The 25,871-nt window shown below is 62.6% G+C and overlaps 1 protein-coding gene across 11 annotated transcripts in view; it reads right to left on the reverse strand.

The window, feature by feature from the left end:
- Nucleotides 1–321: 321 nt before the first annotated feature.
- Nucleotides 322–25,871, reverse strand: part of MYRF (myelin regulatory factor) — a 33,830-nt gene continuing 8,280 nt past the window's right edge. For 2 of the 11 annotated variants that reach the window (XM_086677197.1, XM_086677199.1), the window contains exons 2-27: nt 21,567–21,654; nt 21,119–21,382; nt 18,701–18,762; nt 17,471–17,750; nt 16,247–16,497; nt 16,031–16,154; nt 14,130–14,325; nt 12,851–12,927; nt 12,572–12,682; nt 12,074–12,164; nt 11,504–11,704; nt 11,068–11,179; nt 10,436–10,545; nt 9,577–9,737; nt 9,432–9,504; nt 9,082–9,170; nt 8,689–8,757; nt 8,161–8,241; nt 7,904–7,992; nt 7,592–7,783; nt 7,088–7,339; nt 5,450–5,552; nt 5,142–5,216; nt 4,687–4,792; nt 3,112–3,186; nt 322–2,910 (exon numbers count right to left, since the gene is read on the reverse strand). In XM_086677197.1, the coding sequence (XP_086533323.1) occupies nt 2,830–2,910; nt 3,112–3,186; nt 4,687–4,792; nt 5,142–5,216; nt 5,450–5,552; nt 7,088–7,339; nt 7,592–7,783; nt 7,904–7,992; nt 8,161–8,241; nt 8,689–8,757; nt 9,082–9,170; nt 9,432–9,504; nt 9,577–9,737; nt 10,436–10,545; nt 11,068–11,179; nt 11,504–11,704; nt 12,074–12,164; nt 12,572–12,682; nt 12,851–12,927; nt 14,130–14,325; nt 16,031–16,154; nt 16,247–16,497; nt 17,471–17,750; nt 18,701–18,762; nt 21,119–21,382; nt 21,567–21,654 (3,413 nt within the window). In that variant the 3' untranslated portion in view covers nt 322–2,829. Of the gene's footprint in view, nt 2,911–3,111; nt 3,187–4,686; nt 4,793–5,141; nt 5,217–5,449; nt 5,553–7,087; nt 7,340–7,591; nt 7,784–7,903; nt 7,993–8,160; nt 8,242–8,688; nt 8,758–9,081; nt 9,171–9,431; nt 9,505–9,576; nt 9,738–10,435; nt 10,546–11,067; nt 11,180–11,503; nt 11,705–12,073; nt 12,165–12,571; nt 12,683–12,850; nt 12,928–14,129; nt 14,326–16,030; nt 16,155–16,246; nt 16,498–17,470; nt 17,751–18,437; nt 18,586–18,700; nt 18,763–21,118; nt 21,383–21,566; nt 21,655–25,871 lie in introns of those variants that run through there. The other 9 variants (XM_086677207.1, XM_086677198.1, XM_086677200.1 and 6 more) reach the window with 9 other exon arrangements.

Raw genomic sequence — 25,871 nt, forward strand, 5'->3', positions numbered from 1 at the left:
CCCGTCCCATCCTCTGAATGTACTCTCCCTTCTGTGGGTTGGGGACCTTCACAAGGCTCAGCTTGTCCCCAAAGGGGAGGTTTTCCTTGGGGAAGGGGGCCACTTTAACCCAGGTAGGGCAGCCGTGGGTCTGGGGGGGGAGTGGCTAGGGAAGGCGGCTGCGGAGTCCTGTTCCCAAGCCTGGCGTGAAGTTGAGAAGGATGTTGGGGTGCAACGCATCCACGTGGCTCAGGAACCTCAAGAGATTCCAGTCGGTCTTTGCCCCACAGGCAACTCCCGTCTCCTACCAGAACAGTCTCAAGAAGAGATGGGGAAGCAAGGTCAGATACAAAGCCATATTTATACATTTATTTATATACGTATATTTACTTCAGAAGAAAAGGACGGGGACAGGAAGCAAGCAGGCCCAGGGCTGCCTCCCTGTGCCCACTCCAGAGTCAGAGTTGGTACGTGATAAATATGAGTCAGCACTCAGGGACAGGAACTGGGAGTTAACTGGGAGGGAGGGGCGCTCTATGCACACGCGGGCTTTTATGGGGGCGGGTATAACGTGGGCAGAGGGACTTGTGCGTTGAGAGGCCCTATGTACAGCTTGAAGCTCCGGGGAGATTAGCCCCGCGACTATGGGAATAAATGCCGGAGGGGAGGGGAGGGGAGGGGCGGCTGCTGGACCCCATGTAGGGAATGGAACCAAGACACCCACTTACCAGTGCCAGCCGGGCAGCTGTCAGCCTCCAGCAGGTGACCCGCTCCCCTTCCCCGAAGCCCATCTACCTTACTGGGCTTAAGGCGACTTTGGTCCAAGGTTGACCCCCTCTCAAGCAGCTTGGAGCCCCAGCTTGGCCCCAATCCTCGCACTGAGGACCCCTCCTCAGGCACGGAAACAGCCAGCTGCTAACCAGATTGGGGCAATGCTGTGTCCAGAAGGGCTCCAGGGGGCAGTGGAGGGTCACTTTCCAGTTCAGGACTGAGGGGCCACAGTCCAAGGCCAGGCACCCTCACTGAGGAAGCCCCAGAATCCTATTACAAAGGGTGGGGCTCAGCAGTTTTTAAGGCATTTCGGGAGGGTTTCCCCCACTCTGGGGGAGGGAGAACAGAGTAGTCCTAAGGAAGGCCTGGCCCCCTGCGTGGTGTGGGGAACCGTGGGATTCCTATGTCAGAATGAAGGAGTGGAGCCACGCTGGGGAAGGGGCTGGGAGGCGAGGTATCCCTGCCATCCCCCAACTCCCCTAAGGGTAAGTGCTTTGTGACCCATGCCGGAAGGGGGCCCACAGTTCCCAGGCTTCAAGACCCAGCTCCCCATAGGAAGGCCTCCCATTCAAAGTCGAGAATGAGACTTCGGAGAGGGGTAAGGCCTGGTTCCCAAAGAGGTGGCAGGATACCACAGGGCAGGGACCACAATTCCCGGTCCCCTTCCCGGGCCCATGCGGACGTGGCTCAGTGATTTCCACATTCTTCTGTGAGCCTGGATGTGGCCTCAGTGCTCCAGGCACCCACTAAGAAAGGTTAACTTAACATTGGCACTTGAGATAAGACTTCTTCCTAACACAAGCCCACTGCTCCATCTCTGGGAGGAGTGAGTGGAGACGGGGCCTGCTGCCGAGCCTGGGTCGCTCCAGCTCAGCTCTCCGAACCCAACATGGGAGCCCTTGATCTGGGGAGACCAGGTGACCAGGAGACAAGAGTGAAGGGGGAAGCCAGAGTCTTGGTGGTCGGGAGTGAGCTGGATGTCTCAAGCCTCCCTGGGATGGATCAGAGCCAGGCCCCTGTCTCTGCAAGTGTCCCCCTGTCTCTGCACTTCTCCGGGCTTTTCCATCTCCAACCTCCACCCCCGCTCTGGCTTAAGTGCATTTTAGTAATTATTTCGTTAATAACAGCAACAACTCTGCATCCACACACCAGCCAAGACCAGCCTGCTGCCTGGCATGGATTCCTGCTCCCCTGCTCAGAGAGAATGATGGGTCCCGGATACTGCTGCAAAGCTCTGGAAACTCCCAGGAACCCAGGCCGTGGGGCCCCGACACCGTCTTGTGGGGGGGGGGGGGGCTCACAGGGAACTTCAGGATACTCCAGGTTCAAGGGTCTGGGGCTTACCTCGACCACCGCCCCACCTCCCTCACAGGTTCAGCTGGGCACGAAATGTACATAAGGCACATGGTCAGTCTTTCCAACCCATCCAGGGCTGGCTCCAGCTGCCCTGGGAGCTCTTGGGAGCCCGTGTTCCCAGGAAGAAGAGACCTCCTGGGCCACACTTAAAGCTTAAAAGTCCCAAGTCCAGCGTAACAGTCAAACCCCAAAAAGTCCACCACCTCGCCGCCCCACAGGGAGCAGCTGTGAGGGTGATGGCTGCATACTCCACCGACTCATGGATCCAGCCGAGTCTTTTAGGGCTCCGTCCAAGTCCCCAGCTGATAGCAAGGTCAGCAGGTCCCCTCTCCAAAAGAGGGGGGGCTCCCAGTCTCAAAAGGGGAGGGTGGGAGGTAGGCTCTGGACAGTCACAGGCTTACCCTTGCCGCCAGGGTACCTGAGGCCGGCCCTCCAACCACCATAACTGGACAGATAGGAACTGGTCCCGGCCTGGCCCCAGGAGGTCCCTCTGGCTCCCTCCGCGACGTGTGAGGGGCGACCGGCAGGGACAGCAACTCCAGTGTGAGGACTTCCAGTTTCACCAGTCGTGGGGAGGGCCAGGCCCGGTTCAGTCTCTCCAAGGGGGTGCCAGTGAGCAGAGAGCTGGCGGGCAGCGGCTCCAGTGTAACACCACCGCGTCCAGTGTGGAAGGGGCGCCCGGGGACCCGGGCCGTGGTGTGGTGCTGCCTTGGGGAGGGCAGCTCAGTCACACAGGCGGTAGAAGTGGAAATAGTAGTCTGTGGCCGGCAGGACCGGGGCCTCCACGCTGCAGTTGGCCTGACCCTGGGTGGGAGGGGAGCGGGCACAGGTGAGGTGGCTCTGGGGGTGCAGGGCAGGAAGCACCCCGCCGCCGGCGCCGACATCACCTGCCCCTGTGCCCCACGTCCTGCCATGCGCTCCGTGAACCCCCGCCTCCCTTCCCCGAGCCCCACGCTGAGCTACAGGCGCCTGGACCTCTGGGGGCAGGTGGGTGCCTGGGCTCACCAGCAGTGCCACCCGGAAGTGGTAGGTGAATTCTCGGAAAGACAGGATGGTCACTGGCCACTGGTGCGACGTGCCCTGGAGAGAGGGGAGAGAGAAGGGTGAACACAGCCCCCTGCCCCTATCCCGACCAGCAGCCCTCACCGGGGCTCCAGGGCAAGTCTCTCAAAGGGTAAAATGAGAAGAGAGAAGGGAGGGAGCACGCTCTGCTTTGGGGAGTGATGGCAGCCCCCCCTCTACGCAACACTCTGTGCCAGGTACCCACAAGCCCACAGCCGCTGTCCCCTGGTCCCTGCCTCCCCTCACCCATTACGCTCCAGGCACAAAGTATTTCATTAACCCCAACCTCACTACAACCCAGTAAGGTGATGCTGCTTGTCGATGAGGAAGCCGAGTTCCAGCCTAAAATCACAGGGCACCGGGTGGCAGAGCTGGGGTTGACACACGGGTCTGGTCTGCTCTCCTTCGCCAGGGAGTGTGAGGCCCGGCTTCAGACCGCTTGCCCATCTCCCCCATGAGGCTTTGGCTTGGCCTCCAGGGATGTGGATTCTGGCCTGAGCTCCACATCTGAAGACGAGGGGCTGGCTGGGCTCTCCCTCTACTTCCGGGCACGTTCTCCTCTGCGCCTGTTTCGAGGCCCCCACCCACCCCTCCGCTCGTTACTTTCTGCACATCTTTTCCCCTCAGCTAGAGGGTGCGTTCTTCCCAGGCAAGGCCTGGGTCCACCCCCGCCTGCCTCCCCACTGCTGAGCCCAGGACAGGGCCTGGGCTAGAGGGGCCCCGACACATACTTGTTGAATAACCACAAATTGGTGAGAAGAAGTCCCCTTAACCCGTGCTGAGAGTCACAACTTTGGGTTACGTGGGGGTCACATGGCCAGTGAGGAGCTGAACAAGGAAAGGGTCTCAGCCATTTGGTTCTCCGAGCGGGAGGTAGGCCTCTACGAAATCGCCGAGAGATCTTCCAAAATGGTGGCTTGAACCATGCCGCTGCCCAGTGTGAACTCACTGGGCCCAGTGTGAGCCGCTGCCGTGCTCCTTCCCGTTTCCTTCCCCCTAGCCCTTGCCACGTGTCCGGCTCTGCCAGAAGGCCACCCAGTCCCTGGCCTCCAGACCTCAGCATGTGCTGTCCTACTCCTGGGACACTGTCCTCTCTTCTTTCTCCAGCTGACCCCAAATCATCCTTCAGTTCTCTCTTAAACGTGACTTTTTCGGGGTGGCTGTTCTGACCCCGAGCACAGACAAGGCTGGCTCTCCCTGCCAAGGACTCCTAGGATACCCTCCCCACCCGCGCCGTTGCGTTCAATCCCAGGTTAGGCCTGGTGGGACTTTTGTCTTCCCAGGGGCTCTGTCAGGGCAGGGCCGGGGATGGGACAGAGCAAGGGCAGGGCCACGAGGCGCTCAGGCGTGACCAGTGCCCCCGTGCCCTCTCCCCAGGGCCCAGAGGCCTAAAGCGTCCCTTGTGGAGGTGCCTTCGCTCTGGCCCCCGGCTCCTTCACCTGTTTGGGGGCGCGGCTGTGCCCGGGGAGAGGAAGCTCTGGGGTGTGGCTGGCCCACGGCTTCCCAGTCGCCCCCTACCTGGGTGTCCTGGTAGGTGTGCAGGCTCTGTGGAAAGTCCCTCTCCTCACACGGCTGCTCCTTTGACATCAGGCTGCACAGCACCACAGACACGGGAGACGAAGAGCTGGGGGAAGGCCCAGTTAGCAGGGAGGTGGGGCTCCTGGGGGCCCCCTCCCAACCAGCCCTCCCCTCCACCTCCCCTGCCCCGCTGAAACAAGCCGCGAGTCCGCACGCGGCCTGACAACGATGCCCACGGGTCAAGGCCCGAGACGGCCGCAAACCCTTTGCCGTCCACCGTCCCACATGGCATTCACACCCCGGTGCAACCACGGTGTGGTTGACAGATGAGAAGCTGAAGCCCAGAGACTGCCAGGGTCACACAGCCAGTCAAGCGCAGAGCGAGCAATAAAGTTGGCGTCGCTCCTCAGACCCCTTCCCCAGGTTGCCGGGGACCCCCACGTCCCTCCACTCACTTCATCTGCAGAGTCAGGCTGAGGTGCAGCGGGGTGCCGCTGCTGACAGGGATGTGGTAGGTGAAGTTTCCAGGCCTGAGAGGGCAAACATGGCTGCTGCTTAGTCCAAGGCTACCCTGCTGAGGCCCCCTGCCTGGACTCCCCACCCCCCCACCCCCACCCCGTCTGTCCTGGAGCTCACGGAAAGAGACTGTGCCACCTCTGGGGTGGGGGAAGGGGGATGACATCTGAGCATCTGTACTGCCTGGGCTCACGTCACCTGAGGGAGTCTGTCCTTGGGGTGAGGGGAGGGGGGCAGCCAGGCCCACCTGCAGGCATCCTCTGGAGCGCAGTACTGGGAAGTAATGGGCATGGAGTTCTCCAGCACCTGGATGGAGGTCAGGGAGGGCACTGGGTCTGCAAGGAGAGAGGCTGTTGGGGCAGGGACGAGGGTGACAGGGGCGAGAAGCCGCCAAGCCCTTCCTCGCCAGACTCGCGTTCAGTCACACACACCTTAGTATAAATAAGTTTCAGGTCATTCTTTCCAGACCCCCCACAATGGCCAGGGTCACACCACCCTCCGCCCCAGCAGCACTACGAAGAGCCAGTTCCCGGGAGCCTGAGGCCTGCCTCCTTGACAGGAACCTGCACACCAGGGGCAGGGATGGGTGCCGGGGGGTGCACAGGAGCCCGCCCACAGTGCTCTGCTCCTGACTGCACATGCTTTTCAACACTCAGTTCAGAGGCATCAGGTTGGTACCTTGAAATCAGCCATGGTGGGAGTATTCGCCACAAATCGGGGCTTTTTTTTTTTTTCCCCCTCCAGAGCCAACTGTGAGACACCTGCCAGCACCACACTCCTGGGGGCCTGTGGCCCTCTGTGAAGGAACCCGCCACAACTGGCTGACTGGCTGGGTGAGGGCGGGACTGAAGCGTGACACAGAGGGCGGGTGAGGTCATCTCAGCTCACCTACAGGCTAGCTGCTGCCTGCCTGACCATCCCACCGAGGGAGGGGAGGCTGGGGCCACCGAACATGTGCTCAGCTCTGTGAGGCATAGCCAGGCACCGAGGGGCCCCAGCAGGCCCATGGGCCCACGGACACCACACACAGACAAGATGGAAGAGACCCTCACATGTCTCTTCTGGGCAAACTCCTGCGGTCCTTCAGAGATTCAGCTCCAATGTCACCTCCTCCGGGGAGGCCTTCCTGATCACCTCTCCACCCCCGCCTGGATTACATGCCCTCCCCAGTCACCAAGCTGCCTGCAAAGTCCCCTCAGAGCTGCGGCCCGCCCCTACGCTGCCGTGTTCTCACGTCTCTGAGCCATCCGGGGCCGGGCACGTGTGTCCTCAGCACCCCCAGCCCCCCACCACCCTGTACAATTGAACTTCAGGCTCGGCAAGTCACAGTTTCTAAGCTTTTTTTTCCCTCTAAGCCACAAAACCCATCAAGTGAAAGCCAATGAGAAGGCCCAATACCTAGAGCAGAGCCGCCTGGGAAGCCTGGAAGGCCCCTGGCCTCCTCTGCAGCCCCCAGGACGGCCGGCAGGGTGCGTCGGAGGAGTCAGTGGCAGACAGAAAACCTGTGCGGCCAAGGGTTCTCTGGCTTGGTGACAACCAAAGCCTTGAGATTTGGAAAGCTGGGGGGGCGTGGGGGGAGACCCTACACAGCACCCTCCTTGCCCTGGCATGGGGGCGAAGGAGCCAGGCCCTGGTGTCGGGGAGATGGAATCCTAGCTCTGCCACTGACAGGCCGAACACCCTGTCTCCGTTTCCCCATCTAAACTAAGGGGATGATCCCCTCCTTGCAGGAATATGTAAGGATTAAATGAGGCGAGCTCCATAAGGCTCCTGGCCTCATTCCTGCTACTTAGTAATGCCCAGCAAGCGTCTGTGGGCTGGCAATCCCTCGCCAGGTGTTCAGGTGGCTGAGCTGAGAAGATGGGGGGCAAGGTAGGGCAAGTACCTGGCTGGCCCTGGGCCCGAGTGGGCCGAGCAGGGCTCAGGCCGGGCTGGGGAAGCCCTCTGCGGGCCCGGCCGTGGAGACCAAGGCTGGGGCTGTTCTTGGCTTTGCCCTGCCCTCCAGGGAAGGGGACTTCAGGGCTGGCCAGAGGCTCTGAGCTCTTTGGATGCTTGGAGTGGCCAATACCATTGGCCGACAGGCCCCAGGACTTGGCTCTGATGTTGGTGACTGGTAGGAGGGCCATCTGGCCGGGGCCTGTGGACAGAACCAGGTGTAGGCTGAGAAAAAGGCACAGGCAGCAACTGACTACCTCCTGTCCAGCTTTCTCTAGGACTTCACCATACTGTGGGTGACCCCCATCTGTCTCTTCGTCCCCTCAGGGAGACCCACCAGTCTTCCTCCGGAGCCTCATTCTGGGCTCCCGGACACCCTCCCTCCAATGAGTCTTCGGGGTCTTTCTCTGGACTCCCATAACACCCCCTCAACCCGAACCCAAGACAGCCATACCTGAGCGGTTGGTGGAGGGGCTGGGACTGGAGCTGAGGCCATGGCCAGGGTTAAAGCTGGAGCCAAGACTAGGGGCAGGGGTAGGGCTGGGGGTGGAGGAGGAACAGCAGATGACTGGACAAGGGCGGCTGGAGCACAGGTCCAAAGTGGGGATGACAGGACCTGGGGCTGAGCTGCTCAGGCCGGTGGTAACTGCGGAAGCCAGGGGCCGTATGAGCGAGCAGCAGGCAGCTGAGCCCCGCGCCCCCGCCACCCCAGAACGCAGCCACCTCTCCCCCATCCCAACCCTCCAGACCCCCCACAGGCACGCACCCAGCAGCAAAGAGGGCCGTGTGCCTGGCAGCCCGGTGGTCACAGGCGACTGTCGGAGCTGAGTGGTCCCAAAGCTCTGGCTGGACCTGCTGGGGAAGGGAGGGCTGAGCTCAGAGGACAGCCTCAACAAGGAGGCCTGGGGGTTCCGGCGGAGCAGGAGGGACAGGAGGAGGTGGACAAGGATGGTGGAAAGGAGGCAGGGAGAAGGGTGGCAGGAGCCAGAGGCAGGAGGGCAGGGGCTCGGTCCAGACACGTACCATGGGCACCTGGCCTCACTCCCCCCAGGGTGCTGGGGCCGGAGCAGGGCCAGAAGACAGGAAGTGGACACAGCAAAAGAGCTAACGGGCAGCAGAGAGGAACAGGAAGGGGGGATAGGTACAGGGGAGGAGAGAGAAAAGAAACAGTCAGAGATAGCCCAGGAGCTGAGGTGACAGTGGGCAAACAGAGCCCAAGATCCCACGGTGGCCCTCTTTCCCCCGCCCCTCCCCCCATGCCCATTCCAACCTGGGCCCCTCGATGCCCTCTGACTCTCAGAGGCCCAGCTACCTAAAGGAGCACTGAACGGGCCCACGAGACACACTGGCTTCGGTAGGGACCGGGAAATGTCTGCCCCTCCTCCAGGGAGACCTTCCCAGCCACCCCTGCAAGCCTCCAGCAGGCCGAGAGCCTGAAGCACTATCCCCTTTGGAGGAGACAGCCTCCACGGCTCCTCTGACCCTGGGCTGCCCACCAAAGCCCCACCTGTCCTGGCGGCTTGGCCAGCAGCCAGGCCTCCAGGGACATACCCATCGGTTTCCACCAGGTCCTCCTCGGTGCGCAGGCTCAGCACATACAGTGTAGACATGGACACCACGCTGGGAGCCACAGAAAAAGGGCCACTGTTAGAGGTGGAGCTACTGTCCCGGCCCCTCTCTCTAGGGCAGGGTCTGTGGTCCTTGGCTCCGGGGGTTGGGCTCGTGAGTGACAGTGAACGGTGCCTGCGAGTGGGTCTCCCCAGCCCCAGGGGCACGAGACCGAATGAGGCAGCCCACTTCCTTCCCTGAGACGTCCCTCTGTCCCTCCATCCCTCCGTGAGGTCTCCTCTCCCGGCCACATCTTCCTCTTCCCCCCAGGCCCGGGCCCAAGGGACAGCTCAACTTCCCCAGCCAGCCACCCCTGGAGCCTGGGGGACAAGTCACCTGAAGGCCATGACCACCACCAGGGCAATGATGGTTCCCTGCAGGAAGCGCTGGCTGATGCAGGCCTGGTCTGGGACCACAGATGACGACTGAGGACCGAGCGTAAAAGGGGAAGAAGCAGAAGAGGCCCAGACTGAGGGAGCCCATGGTCTCGCTCAGTGTCGGCTCTGCTGGACGTGGGGGTGCTAAGGTCTGCTCGTTCCTACGGGGGAGGGGGGGCAGCGGGAGACGAAGGAGAAACGGGGCCAGAGGGCTAGAGAGCTGGGAAGCGAGGGGAAGTGCTTGCAGTCCGAGAGCCTGGAGGAGGAGGGCCCCGGTCCCACCCGCCTCCCATCCGCGCCCATCCTCACCTTGCTGGCCACCTTGGGGGGCCTCTTCTTGTGGGGGACGCTGCCTGCCCGGCTGAACTGGCTCCCTGCATGGCTGCAGCAAGAGGGCCAGGGTCAGAGGTGCCTCTGGGAAAGGGGTCTGGCCCCCACCTGGCCCCGCCCCCACCTGAAGGCACCCGAGCTGCCAGTGGACTTGAGGCTGTCCAGCCGCCGCAGTTTGGCCAGCTTGTGGCTCCAGCGCTCCAGCTCGTCAATGCGCGTCTCCAGGTTGTCCGTCAGCTTGCACAGCTCCTTCACGGCACCCACGTTCTCCATGAAGATGCGCTCCTGCCGCGGGCGGCCGGCACGGTCAGCCCCTGGGAACCCTGGGCTACAGGGAGCAGGACCCACGGCCGCCTGGAAGTCCTCAAAGCCTCCCTGCCCAGGTCGGCCTCGGCAGCCCCCAACTCCCCGCGCCTGCCTCCAAACAGCACCCCCGCCTCTGCACCTTTGCGCCGCCATTCGGCCAGCCCTTCCCCCCCTCCTCGCCATCTGAACCCCATCTCTCAGAGGCTCCCACCCTCTGATGAACGTGATCTCAGGCTTCAGCTCCTTATTGCTCAGCCAAGGCCAAGACATAGTACTACACGCTCCTTGATGTCCGGCCTCATGCCAGGTAGTTACAAACATCACCCTCACGCTCCGCTGTGTGTTTCAGCTTCTCAATAACCACCTGGGAAGGTCTTGGCGGTGGACTATCTCTAGCCTCCTTTCAAAGGGGAGGAAAATGATCCCCAGGGAGCTTCCTCTTGCTGTGGATCACACAACCATCGTGTCGCCAAGTCCCCAGCTGGCCCTTGAACGCTCACCCCCTTTCCCCGGGGGCGGGGGGTGGGGTGGGCAGGGGGCTCCGGAGGCAGCATGAGAGAAGACCGGGCTGCCTGCCCCCTCTGCACTTCAGTGCCCCCAGTCTCTAAGTGGGAGATAACGCCCCAGCTGGTCCACCCACGGCCCTTGGGCTCTCTCCATCCCCCCACCCTGCAGACCTTGTTCACCACCAAGAAGTTCTCTATGGTTTTCCCATTGGCAAAGACCACGTCTCCAGTGTCCTTCACGGCCTCAGGCAGGATCTCCTTCACCTCCTGGGCGATGACACCTGGAGAGTGGGGGAGGGTGGGGTACAGAACACCCACAGCGCCAATTATAATGCAAGGAGGGCCCCCAAGTTTGAAGAGGGCGAAATTCTGAGGGCTAGAGATTTGGGATCCAAGGAGCACTGGAGCAGGGGGCTCCCACGGACCAGTGTTCCGAAGGCTGCCGCTCCCTGGCTCCGGTTGTGGGGTTCCCTGGCCTGGGGGAATGGTGGATTCCTGGGTGTAAGGCTCCCAGGGAAAGTGGGCCTGGATAGAGGCAGGATTCACCTAAGGAGCAGAGGATGCCGGGACCACGATTCCCGGACTTCTAGTGTCCCGGGCACCCAGGACTGAGGGGCGGGACTTCTAGAGGGCAGGATTCCCAGGCAGGAGTTCCAGGAGTCAAGGAGAGGGGTTCCTGGGAGTGGGGTTTCCAGCGGGCTGGGACAGAGTTGCCAGAGGACAGGGACAGGGGGCGGGGTTACTGCGGGCCGAGGCTGCTGGTTCCGGGACCCCAGCTCCCGTCGACGTAGGCAGGTCCCTACCCGTCTCTGGTGCCGTGGCCTCGATGCCTGCGGTGGCTGCAAATTCAGGCTTGTATCTGTAGTGCACCAGCCGCATGCGTGAGATCCTTTTCAGCTGCTCCGTGGTGTCCACCTGCACGGGAACCGGGGCCGAGACTGAACCCCTCCCCTCCTGGGCCCGTCCGAAGTAGGCCCCGGAGCTCAAGACGGTGGGGACCCAGGGTCTGCAGTGCGGAGGGGAGACCTTGCACCAGGGTCGAGCTCCAGAAATCTAGAGCCGGCCTCCCCCATCTCCTTCCCCTGCAGCCCCGCCCTTCCATCTGGCCCCGCCCCCCACGAGCCCCGCCCACACACCAATCCGCCCCTCGCGGCCCAGCCCTGCCCCCCGCCCCTCCCGCGGGAAACTCAGCTCTCCCCTCCGCATAGCCCCGCCCCTCGCCCACAGCCCCGCCCCCACCTCCTGCACGTGCTCCTTGGCCCGCAGGTCGGAGGGGTGCATGAGCGAGCCCATGACCTTGACATTGCCGTGCACTACCAACGCCTCGTCGGGTCGGTCCGTGTTGATGCCCACGCGGCCATGGTGGAAGACTGTGTCGGGCACCTGCGCCCGCTGCCACAGCACGTCGCTGTCACTCTCAAACTGGCCTGGGTTGGAGGCCTAGTGCAAGTTGGGGTTGGATCAGTCCTAGGGGACGGGGCACCTGCAGTGCCCTGGGAAACCCTGCCGCCACCCCTCCCGCTCCAGGCAAGGATTCTCACTCCACCATGCCCAACTTCAACCGACCCTCTCATTGTGGCACTTTTCAGTCGCTTGTGGGATCTCAGAAGGCTACCTAGGTCCTGTGTTCCTCCACGCTTGTGGCTCAGAGGGTGGGAACTTGCCCAAAGTCACACCACTAGCACCGAGTGGGATCAGCATTCTAGCTCCTGACCACCCCCCGACCCCAGTACCCCGTATTCCTCCTGGGTGCTGTTTCTCCCAGCTCTGGGGAGGACTCTCAACCCCTTGGGTGGACATGGCCCTCACCCTCACGATGATGCGCTCTGAGATCTGGGCAGCCAGCGTGTAGTTCTGGTTCTGTGCATGGGCCTGGAGCGCCACCACCAGCATGAAGTACCTGGGGCGCACAGGGGTTTAGAGGCACCCAGGGAGCTGCCCCACCTGCCCCTGCGCCCCAGCCACCCTTCCCAAGTCTGATGTTCAGTGCTGAGGCTCCTACCACCCCTAGCGGCCGGAGGAGGGGTGGGGGCATTCACAGCTCATCCCACAGAAGAGGAACCTGAGTCTCCACCAGGGGGCAGACATTCCCCAGGACCCACAGCTAGGAAACCTTTGAGCTGTTTCACCCAGAAGCCGCCCTTCTAGTCTGTCTCATCCTTAAATCAGTTAGCCTTAGGTACGAGTCTCAGGTCTCTCATCTGTAAAATGGGTCAGTCTGTGGGACACTGACTATGGGGTGGTGTCCTGCTGCCCTTCCTCCTCGGAAATGGAGGGCCTGCCAAGGCAGAGGTCAAGCCTGCTCACCTCTGGTCAGGGTTAGGTTTGCCCTTCTTGCGCATGTTGTTGGCGGTGGTCTCGCTGAAGTGCAAGCGCCCCACAGTCACCTTCGTGACCTGCTCAGGAGGCAGATTGACCCTGCAGAGGCGGGGGGTTGGTATTCAGTGGGCAGGGAGGGGGACCCAGTCAAGAATGTGTAGGAGGCAGACACTGGGGGTGCCAGCCTGGCCCCCTCAGCTCCCAGCCCAGCTCCGGGGTCAGCCCTCCCAGGTCCTCCCCCCTCCCCCCACAGGGCCAGACACTCACGTGACAGGGTTAAAGGGCCGCTTGCTTCGGTCGGACTGTGACTGCTCAATGTTGATGGACTGGTTCAGGGCCTCCAGCTGGGGGAGAAAGCAGGGCCCCCGAGGCAGATCAGGGCGAGGGGACCCCCTGGTTCTGCTGCCTGGTTCTGCTTCCCTTTACCCACTCGGCCCAGACCTGGCCCAGCTGGACCTCCCCGGGAAGAGGGGCGGCCCTCTCTTCCACGAGGGCACAGATAGTCCCATCACTCCCCCACCTCTGCACACACCCACCCACACATGTATTCCACAGAAACACTCACAGCCCCCACGTCCACACCCGCGCACACCCCGACCTCCTCGTACATATCCCAAGCGGGCCTCCATCAACACACACACACACACACACACACACACACACACACACAAACCCGCTCACTCCCCAGACCCTCTCCCACACTCACATCCAGTCCCCTTAACCTTCTGTGAGCACCGGCTGAGCCAGACCAAGGAGCCGGCCCAACTCCCAGCACTGAAGGAAACACACCCAGCTGTTCCCCCAGGATGCGCAAGGGCTCCAAATCAACCCCTCCTGGGGGGTGCTGGAGGGGACTCAGGGCAAGTGTCCCCAGGGACCAGGGACCCCAGCAGAGTGACCAGGGAGGCCAAGGAATGGCCTGCCAGGAGAGGAGGGATGGACTGGGCATTCTCAGGGCATCCCAGAGAAACGGAGCTACTTCCGGAAAGCAGGTGCTATGAACAGGCCCAGATGGTCTGGGGCACAGCAAACGGCAGGGCAGGAATGAAAGGCTGGATCCCAAAGGCCTTTGTGGGCTAAGCTTAGAAGTCACGGCTCTTTGCTGGGAGGGCACCAGGTGTCTCGGGGGAGCATGAGCTGAGCGCCAGAGTAGAAGCCGCTGTGGACGTTCAGAGAAGCGGCGGGGGGCGGAGGGGGCACGTGGTCTGGTCCAGGGGGAGGCAGAGGGGAGACATGAGAGGAGGGACCAAGGCGGGCAATGCCCTAGGAGAACAGCCAGGCCTCGTGCGTGAGCCTAGAGCGAGGGGTGAGTTGGCAGGGACTCCATTTGGGGATGGGGAGCTAAGGCAGCCGACAGAGGAGTCAGGAGAAGGGTCTCTGCTGGGGGTGCAGACTTGGGGTCACAGGGTAGAGAAGGAATTAGGAAGCCTGAGGAGGATGACGGGGCACAGGGACACTCTCTTTGCCTTGGGGTCTCTCAAGCTCCCCCCAGCATTCCTGACTCGCCTCTGCTCCCCTGCCCTCCTGGCTGAGCCCCCAAACCTGCCTTCACTCCGTGCAGTTTCAGGTAGAAGCAGTCAAGGGGCTTGAGGCCTTCGGGCGTCTTGACGTACTTGGGCTCGCCCAGCATGCCGATGTATACCGTCACCTGAAAGTGGTTCTTCTTCTGGCACACGAAGGCGTCGTCGCCCACCGAAAAGTTGAAGCCCTTGTCAGCGTCCACGCGGTAGGTGAGCATGGGCCTGGGGGCAGAGGAAGGGACTCACTGGAGCCGCCCCCCCCCCCCACCACCAAACCTGGAATGTTCCTCCTACACGCCTGCATTCCAAAGCAGCTTCCTATCTGGTACCCCCGATCCTCAAACCACTCAGGCGGCTGCCCCCACTTCTCAGAAATGGAAACTGAGTCCCCAGAAGGATTCTGAGCTCAGGTCTGCCTCGGCCAATATTCTTTCCTCTACAAGGCTGGGACCAGCCCACCCTGGTGACGGGGGAGGCAGGGCAAGACCCCTGGGGCCCACCGCCCAGGCGTGAACTCCTGAGGAGGGGGCGCCTCATCACGCTTGGCTCCTTCCCAGAATGCTGCCTGAAGCCCCCTCCCTCACGGGAGATGGGGTGAGAGAGGGTGCGTCTGCAGAGCCTCACTGGCCTGACAGCTGGTTGCCATGGAAACGGTGGAACCAGGCGCCGGCTCTGAGCGCTGGCCCGGCCCCTGCCCACTGGCTTGCTCAAGCCCCCAAAGTCCTCATTCTGACTCTTCCCTCTGCCCAAGTGGGGAGAGGGGCACTCTGGGCGGCCGGGACTCGGCCTCGGTTTACCCGTCTGTTGCTGGGGAAGTATTCCGAGTAAGGATCCTTTGGGGGACCTCTAGGTGGCAGGAAAGGGGGGCAACCGTTGGCCCGTCCTTACCCAGGTCCCCAGGCACAAGCAGTACCCTCCCCAGCTCCCCCGGTGCCTGGGGCCTGCCTGGAGGAGGGTGGGAGAAGAGAATGCTTCCAAACTTGGGGGAAGAGTCTGGCTAACTTCTACCGAAGGAAGGCCTGGGGCTCCACCCACCTGCCTGCCCCAGGAGAATACCCCGGAAGTACACGGGCCACTCTTGGGGGCCTCAGCTGCCAGCTTCCTGGCCTTAAGGCCTGGAGTGGCAGGGCTGGCCCAGAAAGCATGGTGGTAAGATTGGGGGGTCCTCACCAGGCCATAAGGGCGGGATCCCTAAAGACGTCTCCCCCAGCCCTGGCAGGGCCTCAAGGGATACTTCAGCCACTACAGCAGCTGGACCGCCGCCCCCCCCCCCCAGCCCTGAGGGCTTCTGGCTAAGAATCCCACATGGCCTGGGGTACCCGACTCGGGGAGACTGGTCTGTCCCACCCTGCCCAGGCCTGGCAGTGTCGCGGGGAGTTGGTGAGCGACGCTCTCACCTCCACGGAACTTCGACAAGAGTGAGGGGGTGGACCCAGAGTGCTCCTGGCCTGGTCCCAGGAAGTTGGATCCACATGGGTGGGTGCTGAGGGAAAGCTAGGAACGCCCGGACAGCCCGTCCTCCCCCACCCCCTCATCCCCCCCCCCTGCCAGGGAGGGGGCTGCTGGAAGGGCCCGGCCAACACAGCTTCCTGCTACCTTCCTGGAATGCAGGAGTGGAGGAGGCGGACGAGAGGAGGAGCCAGAGAACACCCATCCACCCACGTCTCCCTGCCTTGGCTCCCACCGGCCCCTCCCTGGTGGACACCACCTTCTGAAGGAGGCCTTGGGCTGGCCCAGAAGTCCGGAACCCCGAGTTCCAGTCCCGGCTCTGCCCTGAGCCCGCTTTTCCACTGTAAACCGGGACCACCTGGTACCCAGTGTGCTCCCAAGCCCCGCTCTAGGACCGTGATGCCAGGGCTGGGGGCGGGGGGCGGGGTCCCCGGATACGGTGACCAGGAGGGGTGGGGTCGGGGCACAGGTCACTTACAGCTCCTTGTAGTTTGCGTCGTACAGCGTTGCCCACTTGTTCTGCTGATGCGGTTGCCACTTGATGGATTGGTAGTTGGGATCCAGGTAGGAGCCACTAAGGCTATCATTGTCCTGCAGGAGACCTGGAGGGAGGGAGCGCCCATGTGGGCCCTGCGCCCCACTCCCCAGCTTCAAGGGTTGGCTCCCTGTGAGGTCCAGCAGGCCAGGCACGTACCTGGTGAGGGTGCACCCGGTGGGTGCCAAGGTGGCGTCTGGACCCGGGCGATGCTGAGGGGCAAGGAACCGGGGCCGGGGGAGAGTGGGCCCTGGGGAGGCCAGGGTGGGGAAGGGGCTCGAGCTGGGTGCGGGGGCAGGGTCGTCGTGGTCCCGGGCTCCTGTTTGATCATTCCATTCAGCATCTGGGCATTAAGGGTGTTGGGAGGTGATTCGGAGTGCTTCCTCTTCTTGGAGGGGTGTGTGGGGAGCCTGGGGGCGACACGGGTGCAGGTCTTGGGGGGCTGGCTCTTCCTGAGCCCCCTCCCACTAGGCAATAGCCTTCTTCCCGTCTTCAATCTGTTTCAGCAGGATTTACCTAATCCAGAGGACACCTCCTCCAGGAAGTCCCTGGGCTTTACCTTCTCACTGCAGCCCCCATCACTCTGTGTTGTCATTCTCTATTTCTGTCACTCCTCCCTTCTCCTGAGATTACGGAATTCAAGGAGGGCAGAGGCCACACCTGACTTGTCGGTGTGTCCCCATCATGCCCGGTGATAGGCCTGGTGCACAGCATCCTCAGAATCGTTTGTGGAATGAACAAGTCGGTCCCTTCCCTGTGGTGTCACTCTCAGTGCCACTCTTTATAGTTGGGGGCTCCACAGAGAGCAGCCTCCATGGTCAGAAACAAGCCACAGAAGGCATGGGCCACGAAGGGTGGGAAGGAGAGTTTCTTGGGGAGGAGGCTGCGGAATCTTGGCTTGAACGAAACCTTTCACGACATCTCAATGTGTAAGATAAATAGATAAAAAGATAATTCTGCTGGTTGGAGTCAGAATGGGGTGCTTGGGTCTATGGCTCACACTTCCGCAGGAGGCCCAGGGCTCCACGATCGGGTTAGAAAGTCCCTGGTGTCTGGGAAAGGATACAGCCTGAGGTTCAAGTCCTGGCTCTGCCCCTTCCTAGTTTCACGACCTGGGCAAGCGTTTCCTCCCCTGGGAGCCCCAGTTTACCTATCTGGGCAATGGGGGTGGCCATGCTCACCAAATAAGGTAGTCATAAGCACTTGGCCGTGGCTATAAATCTCCAGCAGGTTTCTGGGCACATATGCATACGTGTGCTGACCCTCATCTCCTGGGGTCAGAGCCTTCTGCCTTCCTGGTTCGTCCCTGTCCGTACCTCCATCTCTGTCCTGCCTTCTGCTGCCCTGAACCCCGACCCCCAAGCCCACCTGCCCGAGTCTTACTCAGCTCCGTGCTGATTCAGCAGCTGGTGTAGCATCTGGGACTGCTGTGTGTGGTGGAGATCCGTGGGCACCAGCCCCTGCCCCATGGCAGCGTAGGGGGGCATCGGGGGCTCGGCCTTCATGTACAGGTCCCGCTGCAGGACAGGGTAGTGAGGCGGGGGTGGCGGGGGCGGCGGAGGGCCTGGTAGGTGGGCTGGAGGTGGAGGTGGGTGCTCCAGGCGGGAGGGCACTCCCACGTGGCACAGGGACTCAGGGGTAATGGTGCGCAGGAGATGGGGGTCTGCAGGAGAGATGGGGGGGCAATCAGAGACCTCCCTACATCACGCAGGTTCCCGGGCACCAGCTCTCCCCCCCCCAACCGGCAGCAGGGTCTCCTGATTCCCACCTTCTCCTGAACCAAGCCCCGGGGCTGCCCTCCCACCAGCCCCACGTGGGAGGAGGGCTGGGCAGCCTAGAGGCTGGCCACTAGAGGCCTGGGCAGGGAGACAAGACCCTGTCCAGGGGGCGGGCTGCTTCCCCCCCGCCCCCCCCCCCCCCGGTCCTAATGGGGTCCTGCCCCCAGACCGGGCTGCCCTCCCTGGGGAGGGCCCACATCCCAAGGTGCTCCCCCAGCCCCCTCTCGGGCCTCATCTTCCTCCCGGCCTCCGGGAGAAGTCTCTTGGGACCCCCAACACAGTCCTGCGGCAGCCCTCCTCCACCGGGAAGCCCCTCCAGCGGGCTCCCAGGGGCCAGCCCCCCAGCTCCCTTTGTTCCCCAGGAGGCATTCCAGAAATGTTTCTGGTAAGATAAACAGAACTCTTGACCCCTCTCTGGGCTGTGGGGAGAAGGCTGCCCGCACTCCTTCTGTTCTTGGCCACCTGGGGGCCGCTGCACCCCTGGCACCCCCCCCCAGGGGGAGGTGGGCCCTGCGGGCCGGCGACGCCTGTACTCAGGCTGCACCCACAGCCTTCCCCAGCCGTCCACTTACCACCGAAGGGCGCGTCCATGATGGCGCAGGCGGGCAGGCGGGTGGCATCACCGGCAGGGACACTTGCTCAGAGGCAGGGCCAGGCTCCCCACCCGCCCGTGGGGAAACAATAGCCAGCGCCGGGGAGTATTTGACCAGCGATAATCTGGGCCTGTTGGGCGGCCGCTGGCCCCCTCCCTCCCTCGCTCCCTCCCTCCCCGATAAGGCCGCCCCAACCACTTGCCCAAACCCCAGAGGGGGAGGGCGGTGCCCGCTGGACTCACCATTCACCTGCTGGGGGGAGTAGGCCTCGGAGCCCGAGTCTGGGGGAGAGTCCGGCAGTGTGCTGCAGGAGCAGGAGGAAGGGGCTGCTGGGCGGGCAGCACTTCCGTGGGGCAGGGTCCCGAAGACCCTAGAGGCTGGAGGCACTGGGGTCTCCTCGCTCCCGCCCTCAGGGGAATTTCTCTGCACCAGCCACCTTGCCTTGCCAGGCAGGGCCTGGGGCTGAACTCAGGCAGCGGGTCTCGGGCTCCTCCCACCCGGCGTCCCCTCAGACCTACTGGGCACTTGGGGACCGGGAGCCAAGGTCCCCGGTGAGGGCACAGGGATTCAAGGACTCCTCCCAGATGCAGAGGCCAGGCTGGCTCCTCCTTCCCACACCCGCTGAAGCCCCACTTTCCAGAAACTCTAAGGGGCTCCAGGGGGCTAAGCCCGGAGAGATTCAGTGGGGGTCACCATGGGCAGGTGTGGACCAGGCAGGGAGCCAGCTCCGCCAGGCCTGGGTTTATTTTTCTCTTGCAGGTTCTGTTTTATCAGCGGCTCAGGCAAAGGGAACAAACTCAGGCCTGAGAGACCAACATGTCCTGCGCGAGCCCTGCACTCGCCCGCTGAGGGGAGGCTGCGGCCAAGCAGGGATCCCCCTCTTTGGCCATCCTGGTCCCCGCATCTGGAAAGACTGCCCGCCACTGGGCCCAGGCAGCTGCCTTGAGGCAGCGAGCCCTCATGGCCACAGCCCTGGGCTGATTCTAGAGTCCTCAGGCTCCCCTGAACGAGCCACCCACCCAACCCCTCAGGCTAGGCGAGGATGACCCAAAAGGCCATAGGGGCTGAATTCTCGGTAGCCCTCAAGGCCACTAGGGCTGACTGGGGTCTCTGCCCTGCGACCCCCATCTCCTGCCTGTTCTCTGTACTCCCCTGACCACGGCCCCCGGTCTCTCTAATGTGTAAAGGTCTCTCACACCCTCTGGTCCCTGCAGTGAAACGCCCCAAGTCCATGGGACCTTGTATTCTTTCCTCATAACTCTTCGTGGTGCTCATGAGTCCTCGATTTGGTGATTTATTGATTAGCAACCCTCTCTCCAATCAGGCCGAGGGATCTACTACAGGAGGGATGTGTTTGTCTTGTCTGGCACCTAGAACAGGGCCCAGAAGGGGCAGGGGCAGGGAGAAGTCCTGGGTCCCTCCCTGGAGCAGCCCGGGCCACATGGTCTCTGTGCAGCTCTGGGCGAGCCCTTTCTCTCCCGGGACGAAGGGCCCCGGTGTGCCATTCGCATCCAGCTGAGGGGCAACAGATCTTTACCGCCAGGTGAGCTGGTTTGGGGGTCCCCCAGGAGCTGGTGCCTGGAGAGGGTTGATAAGCTTCCACAAACAGAGCCACAGGGCACAGCGGCAGGCACCCAGCAGGTGCTTATTACGAGTCAGTTCCCTTTCCTGGTCTTTGCCCTTCAGGGTCTGGGCATCGGGACAGGCTCACGGCAGATGTCTGCCCTGCTGTGGCAAAAGCTAACCCCTAACACGGCAGCTCACCTCCAATGCCTCCCTCAGCAAGCCAGGAGAGCTCCGGTCCCCCACCCCCCCCCCCCCCCGCCCCGGCATGTCCCCCGTGCTTCCTCCCCGTATCTCCACAGTCCCGGAGGGGAAAGCATTTTGATCTCGTTCTACAGCAAAGACACTGAGGCCCTGACCGAGGCTGTGGGTCACCCAGCCAGAGGCTGGAAACGGTGGAGCTGAAGGAAGAGCCAGGCTGTGTGAATGGTGTCCCGCCCCCAGCACTCTACACTTCTCCTACCCAAAGACAGGGTCCCCTGCTCCTGCGCCAGGCTGGGGAACCCAGAACTTTCTTCGAGCCCCTCTGCAGAACCCAGGAGACCCATGTTCCTGTCTGTCCTCACGAGAGTGTGTCTGTGGGCGGGCGGCTGCGTGCACACAGCCAGGTGACAGCCAGGCCCAGGCTGAGCCCCTGGGTCAGGCTGCTGGCGTGGACTCCTCGGAGAGAGGAGAGAACGGGCCTGGGAGGCTGGCTTGGGTCGGGGGAGCTTCAGGTACCATATCTGTGCCATCGGCCGACCCCCTGTGGCCGCAGTAGCTAAGTGCATGAGTGGATGGGCCTGGCCCAGTGAGGGGACTTTGTGTGCCCTGCGTGTGTACATGTGTGTGCTTGCGTGTATCAGTGGAGGTAAACAACGGTGCCTCCAGGCTCACGCCCTCCCTCCCCTCTTGATGCAGCTGTCAGAGAATTTTCTAGCCCTCATCACTCCCCTGCTCAGGGTCCTCTGTGGCTGCCCAGCGCCTGAGAACAAAGCCGTGAGTCCCTCCTCAGCCACCTCACCTACCCACCCACAGGGCAGGCCTGGGCCAGCACCTCCCAGGCCCGCAGCCACTGCCCCCGCCCCCCACCCCCGTGAGCCTGGCCCCTCACTCACCCTGGGGCATAGGGAGCCTTGGGCTCTGCCTTGATGGGGGGCCCAGAGCCCCCCAGAAAGGGCTTGGGAGCAGTGCCCATGGCATTGTTGTTGTTGCAGTTGAGCGGGGCGCTGTAGCTCGGGGCGGGGAGGGGGCCGTGGCGCCCCGGGGAGGGTCCGCCCCCAGAGGGGCTCAGGTGGTGGCCCCCGCTGGAGCCCGGGATGGCCGGCTGCCCATGGGGGTAGGAGGCCGCACTGGCTGGAGCAGAGATGTCAGGGAAGCAGCTGTAGAGAAGGGAAGAAGCTCAGCGCCAGCCCGGCCTCCAGCCCCTCCCCAGGCCTCCCCCGGCTGCGGGGCAGCCGAGTCAGTGGATGGGAAAAGAGGGGGGGCAGGCTTCAGACACCTTCCAGGTGAAAGGTGGAAGCCAGAGGGCGGGGGTGGGGCCAAGGCCGTCTCAGGGCCACTCACAGGTCAGAGGCATCCTCCTTGCTGATGTACTCCTCCAGGATGCTGGTGTCGATGTTGGAGGGCTCCAGGGCACCATTGATGTCGTGGCCTGCAGGGGAGGGGCAGATGTGAGCCAAGGGAGGGGTCCAGCCGGGTCCTCCCCTCCAGCTCTCTGCAGGCTGGACCCCATATGCCCCCAGGCTCCTCCCCATCTGTGTATCTGATTTCGGGGGTGGCGGGTGGAGGGGGGAGAGTCCTTCAATGTCCACCGCCTGACGTCCCTCCAGGAGGCATCGCATTGGTGACACCTCCCCTCACCCACCAGGCTGCCTGGCATGTCCGAGGCAGGGAGGGGCCCAGAGCACAGACCTGGGACAGACCAGCCACTTCCTGTGACATGAGCAAGTCCCTCCTCTTGTCTGTAAAATGGGGTAACCGTCCTAAGGTGTTAGGGGGTGCTATGAGGAGGAAGCAAGGTACTTTCCTGAACTGAGTGCCCAGCGGATGCCCACCACCCTTGATGACTGGACCCAGACTCGATGATTCTGTCCTGTCCTGCCCCCCTCCAGATGGCCCAGCTGGTGGGCATGGCTGGGCTGGACCACACATGGGCGGGGGGGTCCATGGGGCCAGGGGAGCCTCTGTATCAAGCCCCAGCTGCAGATAGACAGGGAGTGGGGACTGGAATCTGAAGTGCCCAGCCCAGCCTCTTGTAGAGCTCATCACCCCCATAAACAGGGGCCGGGGGGCCTAGCCCTGCCCTGCTGTTCCAGAGGGCCCAGAGAGGCAGGGCTTGCCTGGGCTCACAGCAGGGAATGATGGCGGCCAGAGCTCTGTTCCTACACCACCCTCCCTCCTGGGCCCTCCCTGCTGGCCCCAGCCCCACAGAGGGGAGGGACTCACTGAAAAGGCACCCAGTGCTCTTGAGCATAAGCAAGAGAGGAGAGGGGGAGGCGCTGGCCTTTCCCCTCCCAGGGTCACCTTGCTGGGGGGGAGCAGGAGGGCGGGGTGATAAGGGGGCTGACGTAGGAGATGCGTCAACCCCGATAATGGAGGACGGCCCCACCCACACTGCTGACCTGGGCTGGCCAGCCCCACTGAGGCAGGAGATGCCCCTCCCACAGGCCCCTGGAGCCACGCGCCTGGGGTCTGCACCTCATGCCCTCGCCCTGGTGAGCCCTGGGGACAGTTCAGGCAGATCCACGAACAATTCCCGGCCTTCCTCCTTCCCACTGCGTGACCTTGAGCAGGTCACATACCCTCTCTGAGCCTCAGTCTCCTCATTAGTAAAATGGGGCCATGAAAAGCTAACCTTCCGCAGGGTCAAATATGGAACAAGTTAAGGTCTGTAAGGTGCCTGGCATATAATGGGTGCTCAGCAAACCGAGTGGCTGTCTTCACTTCCCAGTCCCCAGAGCCCTGGGGTCCCCGGGAGCCCCTGGCCCAGGCCCCTCCCTGGCCCCAGCCGGTATTTCAAGAATGCTGAGCCCCGCTTAGGTGATTAATGAGTGGCTAAGCCCTCCTAGGAGTCACGCGCTGCCTGGGACAGGCCCTCCTGCTGGCCCCCACCCCTGGCTCACCCAGCTGGGAACCAGGGACACCCAGCAAGCACTGCCAATGGCCATCCAGGGCCCTGTGCGGCCAGGGCACGCGAAGCTTCTCAACCTGGGAGTGACCAGTCTGCACATCAAGGTTCTAGAATGCCCGTCCACACGCCAGCCCCCACCCCATCCTTCCCTGTTAACTGAAGATCCCATTTATTGAATGCCTGCTGTATGCCAGGCACTTGTGGAACGAAGGACATTAATAATCACAGGAGTTTATTATATGAGAGACATCCCGCGGCTTCTCTGTGTGCAGCGTTACTCTTAACCCTCCCGACCTGGAACGGTGATGATGGCAAAGTACAATGATAATGACAGCGGCTCGTGCGGACCGAACGCCTACCAGGTCCCAGCACTGTCGGGTTTATCTACCAATCATCCCTGCAGACTTAGCGTTACTGGCATCATTTCCTTTTTCAAGGAGGTCAAGTGTCTTGCCCAAGGCAGGGAGCAGGGAGGATTCAAACCCAGGCACAGGGGCCTGATTCCACGGCAGGGGGGGGGGGGGACGGTGTGGTTGGTGGCCACTGAGACGTCCTGGCCACCCTGGGCTGCCCCACCTGATGGACTGGGGGGTTCCTTAAGGGACGGGGAGGGAGGGGGCACTGAAGCGTGACCCCGGCCCTGGCTGCTGAAGCTGCAGGATTTTGAGACTGAACTTGGAATCTGCAGTGAATGATGGGGTGATGGAGTCATGGTGTTGCTCTTTATAATAGGCCAGGCGCCCTCCTCCCCCTCCTCTGGCTAGGAGAACTCCTAATCACCCCTAATCCTCCTGCCCACCTCCCTTGGGGTGGGGGGGGCCTCAGGCAGAGGCATCCTGGGAGACCCTAACGAGAACCAGATGTGGTTGAGGGGAGGAGAGACCCTCCCGTGCCAGGGGCCGGGAGGACCGGGAGGACAGAGGAGGGAGGAGGGAGCCACTGGGGCAGGGTGGGGGTTGGGGCTTGCCAGAGCCCAGAGACTCCTGAGGCCCCCAGGAACCCAGGAGAAAGACATCAGAATATCCTTGGGGGTCCCCGCCCTTTTCCCAGAAGGGCCCTGGAACACTCTGGAGCCAACAACAGATACCTGCCAGGCAGGAAGCTAAGGGAGTCCCCCTCCTGCGGATCCTAAGTCCTCCCTGGGGGATGGAGAGGCTGCCCAGGACCCCACCATCCGAAAGTGGCACCACTGGGTCCCAAACCAGCATCAAACCCTCCCACAACTTCCCACTGCTCGGGAAAACCAGAGCCCTCCTTGAGATCCAAGGCAGCCCCCGCCCCCCCACTCTGCCTGCCGCCTACAGCCTCATCTCCTAACCCTGAAACCCTCTGCCTCTCTCCGGCCTGGGGCATTTGCACATACTGTTTCCTCTGCCGGAGGAAAGTCCATTCCTAAGCGCGCCTGAGGTTTGGGCTTAAATGTAAGTTCCTCCAGGAGGTCACCTCTGATTCCCTCTCTCTTGAGTGGCGGCCTCCTTTCTCCTGGGCTCCTTACTCTGCTGCCTAGTACAGACCTCACAGGTGGGCAGAGGTCCGTCCACTGCCCACCCGCTGCCCACAGCATACTCACTGGGTGCCCACACTTTATACGGTTCACGTCTAAGTCCCAAAACAACCCTACAGGAGAGGTGGTTTCCTTGTTCTTCATCTTACGGATGAGGAAGCAGGCTCAGGAAGGAGAAGTGCCTTGCCCTTGGCCTACAGGCGTGGGACCTGGGATATGAGACCGGCCCTGCTCTGCCTCTCTGGGATATAAGCATCTAAGCATACAGTAGGCATGCAATAAATGTCCATGGAATGGGTGAGCAAAGTGGCAAGCGAGAACTAGAACCAGGCCTGCCGGCCGCTGGGGACCTCTACCCGGCCGCGCTATGCTCAGGGTCCAGAGCTAGATGGTGGTGGTGGCGGGAGTGGGGGGGGGGGGGGGTGGCTCCAGGTACCGCCCCTGCCCTGCTGAGCTATGCGCCCCAGCTGCTCCTCATTAATTAGGCCCTTTATTACCTGCTTTTAACAGGAGCCAGACACTGCCCTGTCCCAGGAGGCTGGGAATAGGGACTATGGGGAAAAGACCCTCCCCTCTTCTCTCCTCCTCGCTTTCAGGCCACACAGCTGGGCAGAAGAACTGAGGGGATACAGGCCAGGTGCAGGATGAGGGTGTGGGGAGCCCAGGTGGTCTCCCACCCTGGACCCCTCCCTTTCCCCCCTCCTCCCGCTCATGACCACCCCCCCACCAGCTGTGGCCGCTGGCTGAGTCTCGGCCATTGTCCCAGGGAACGGGGGAGGGTGGGGACCCGGCACAGTGGGAGGCTTGTGCCCTGCCCACACCTCCCCCCCAGCCGTCAATGGGGCACTTGTCAATTCATGTCCCAAACATGGCGGAAATCCCGTCGGCCACGTGGCTGTGGGCAGGGGAGGCCAGGGCCTAAGGATGCTGGCCAGGCCTAGCTGATCAGAACCTGGGGCTGACGGGGGCCAAGGCCCAAGCCTGTCCCCCCCATGCTCCTGAGGAGCGATCCCAGGCCTCTGAATCTGAGGGCACCCTGGCTCCAGGCGGATGCCTGGCAGCCAGGATGGCAAGGGGTCAGGGCACTGCTCACCCTAGCACCCCCATGATGCCCCAAGGGACTCCTAAGGTCAAGGAGGCCCAGCTGCTAATGTGCGCCCCCCTTTATTGTCTTGGACCCTTGGCAAGTGAGCTGACCTCCCTGAGTCTCAGCTCCCTTCTCTCTCAAGTGAAG

This window comes from Puma concolor, chromosome D1 (assembly GCF_028749965.1).
Source record: "Puma concolor isolate L17-30 chromosome D1, mPumCon1.1.hap2, whole genome shotgun sequence".
Classification (NCBI taxonomy): domain Eukaryota; kingdom Metazoa; phylum Chordata; class Mammalia; order Carnivora; family Felidae; genus Puma; species Puma concolor.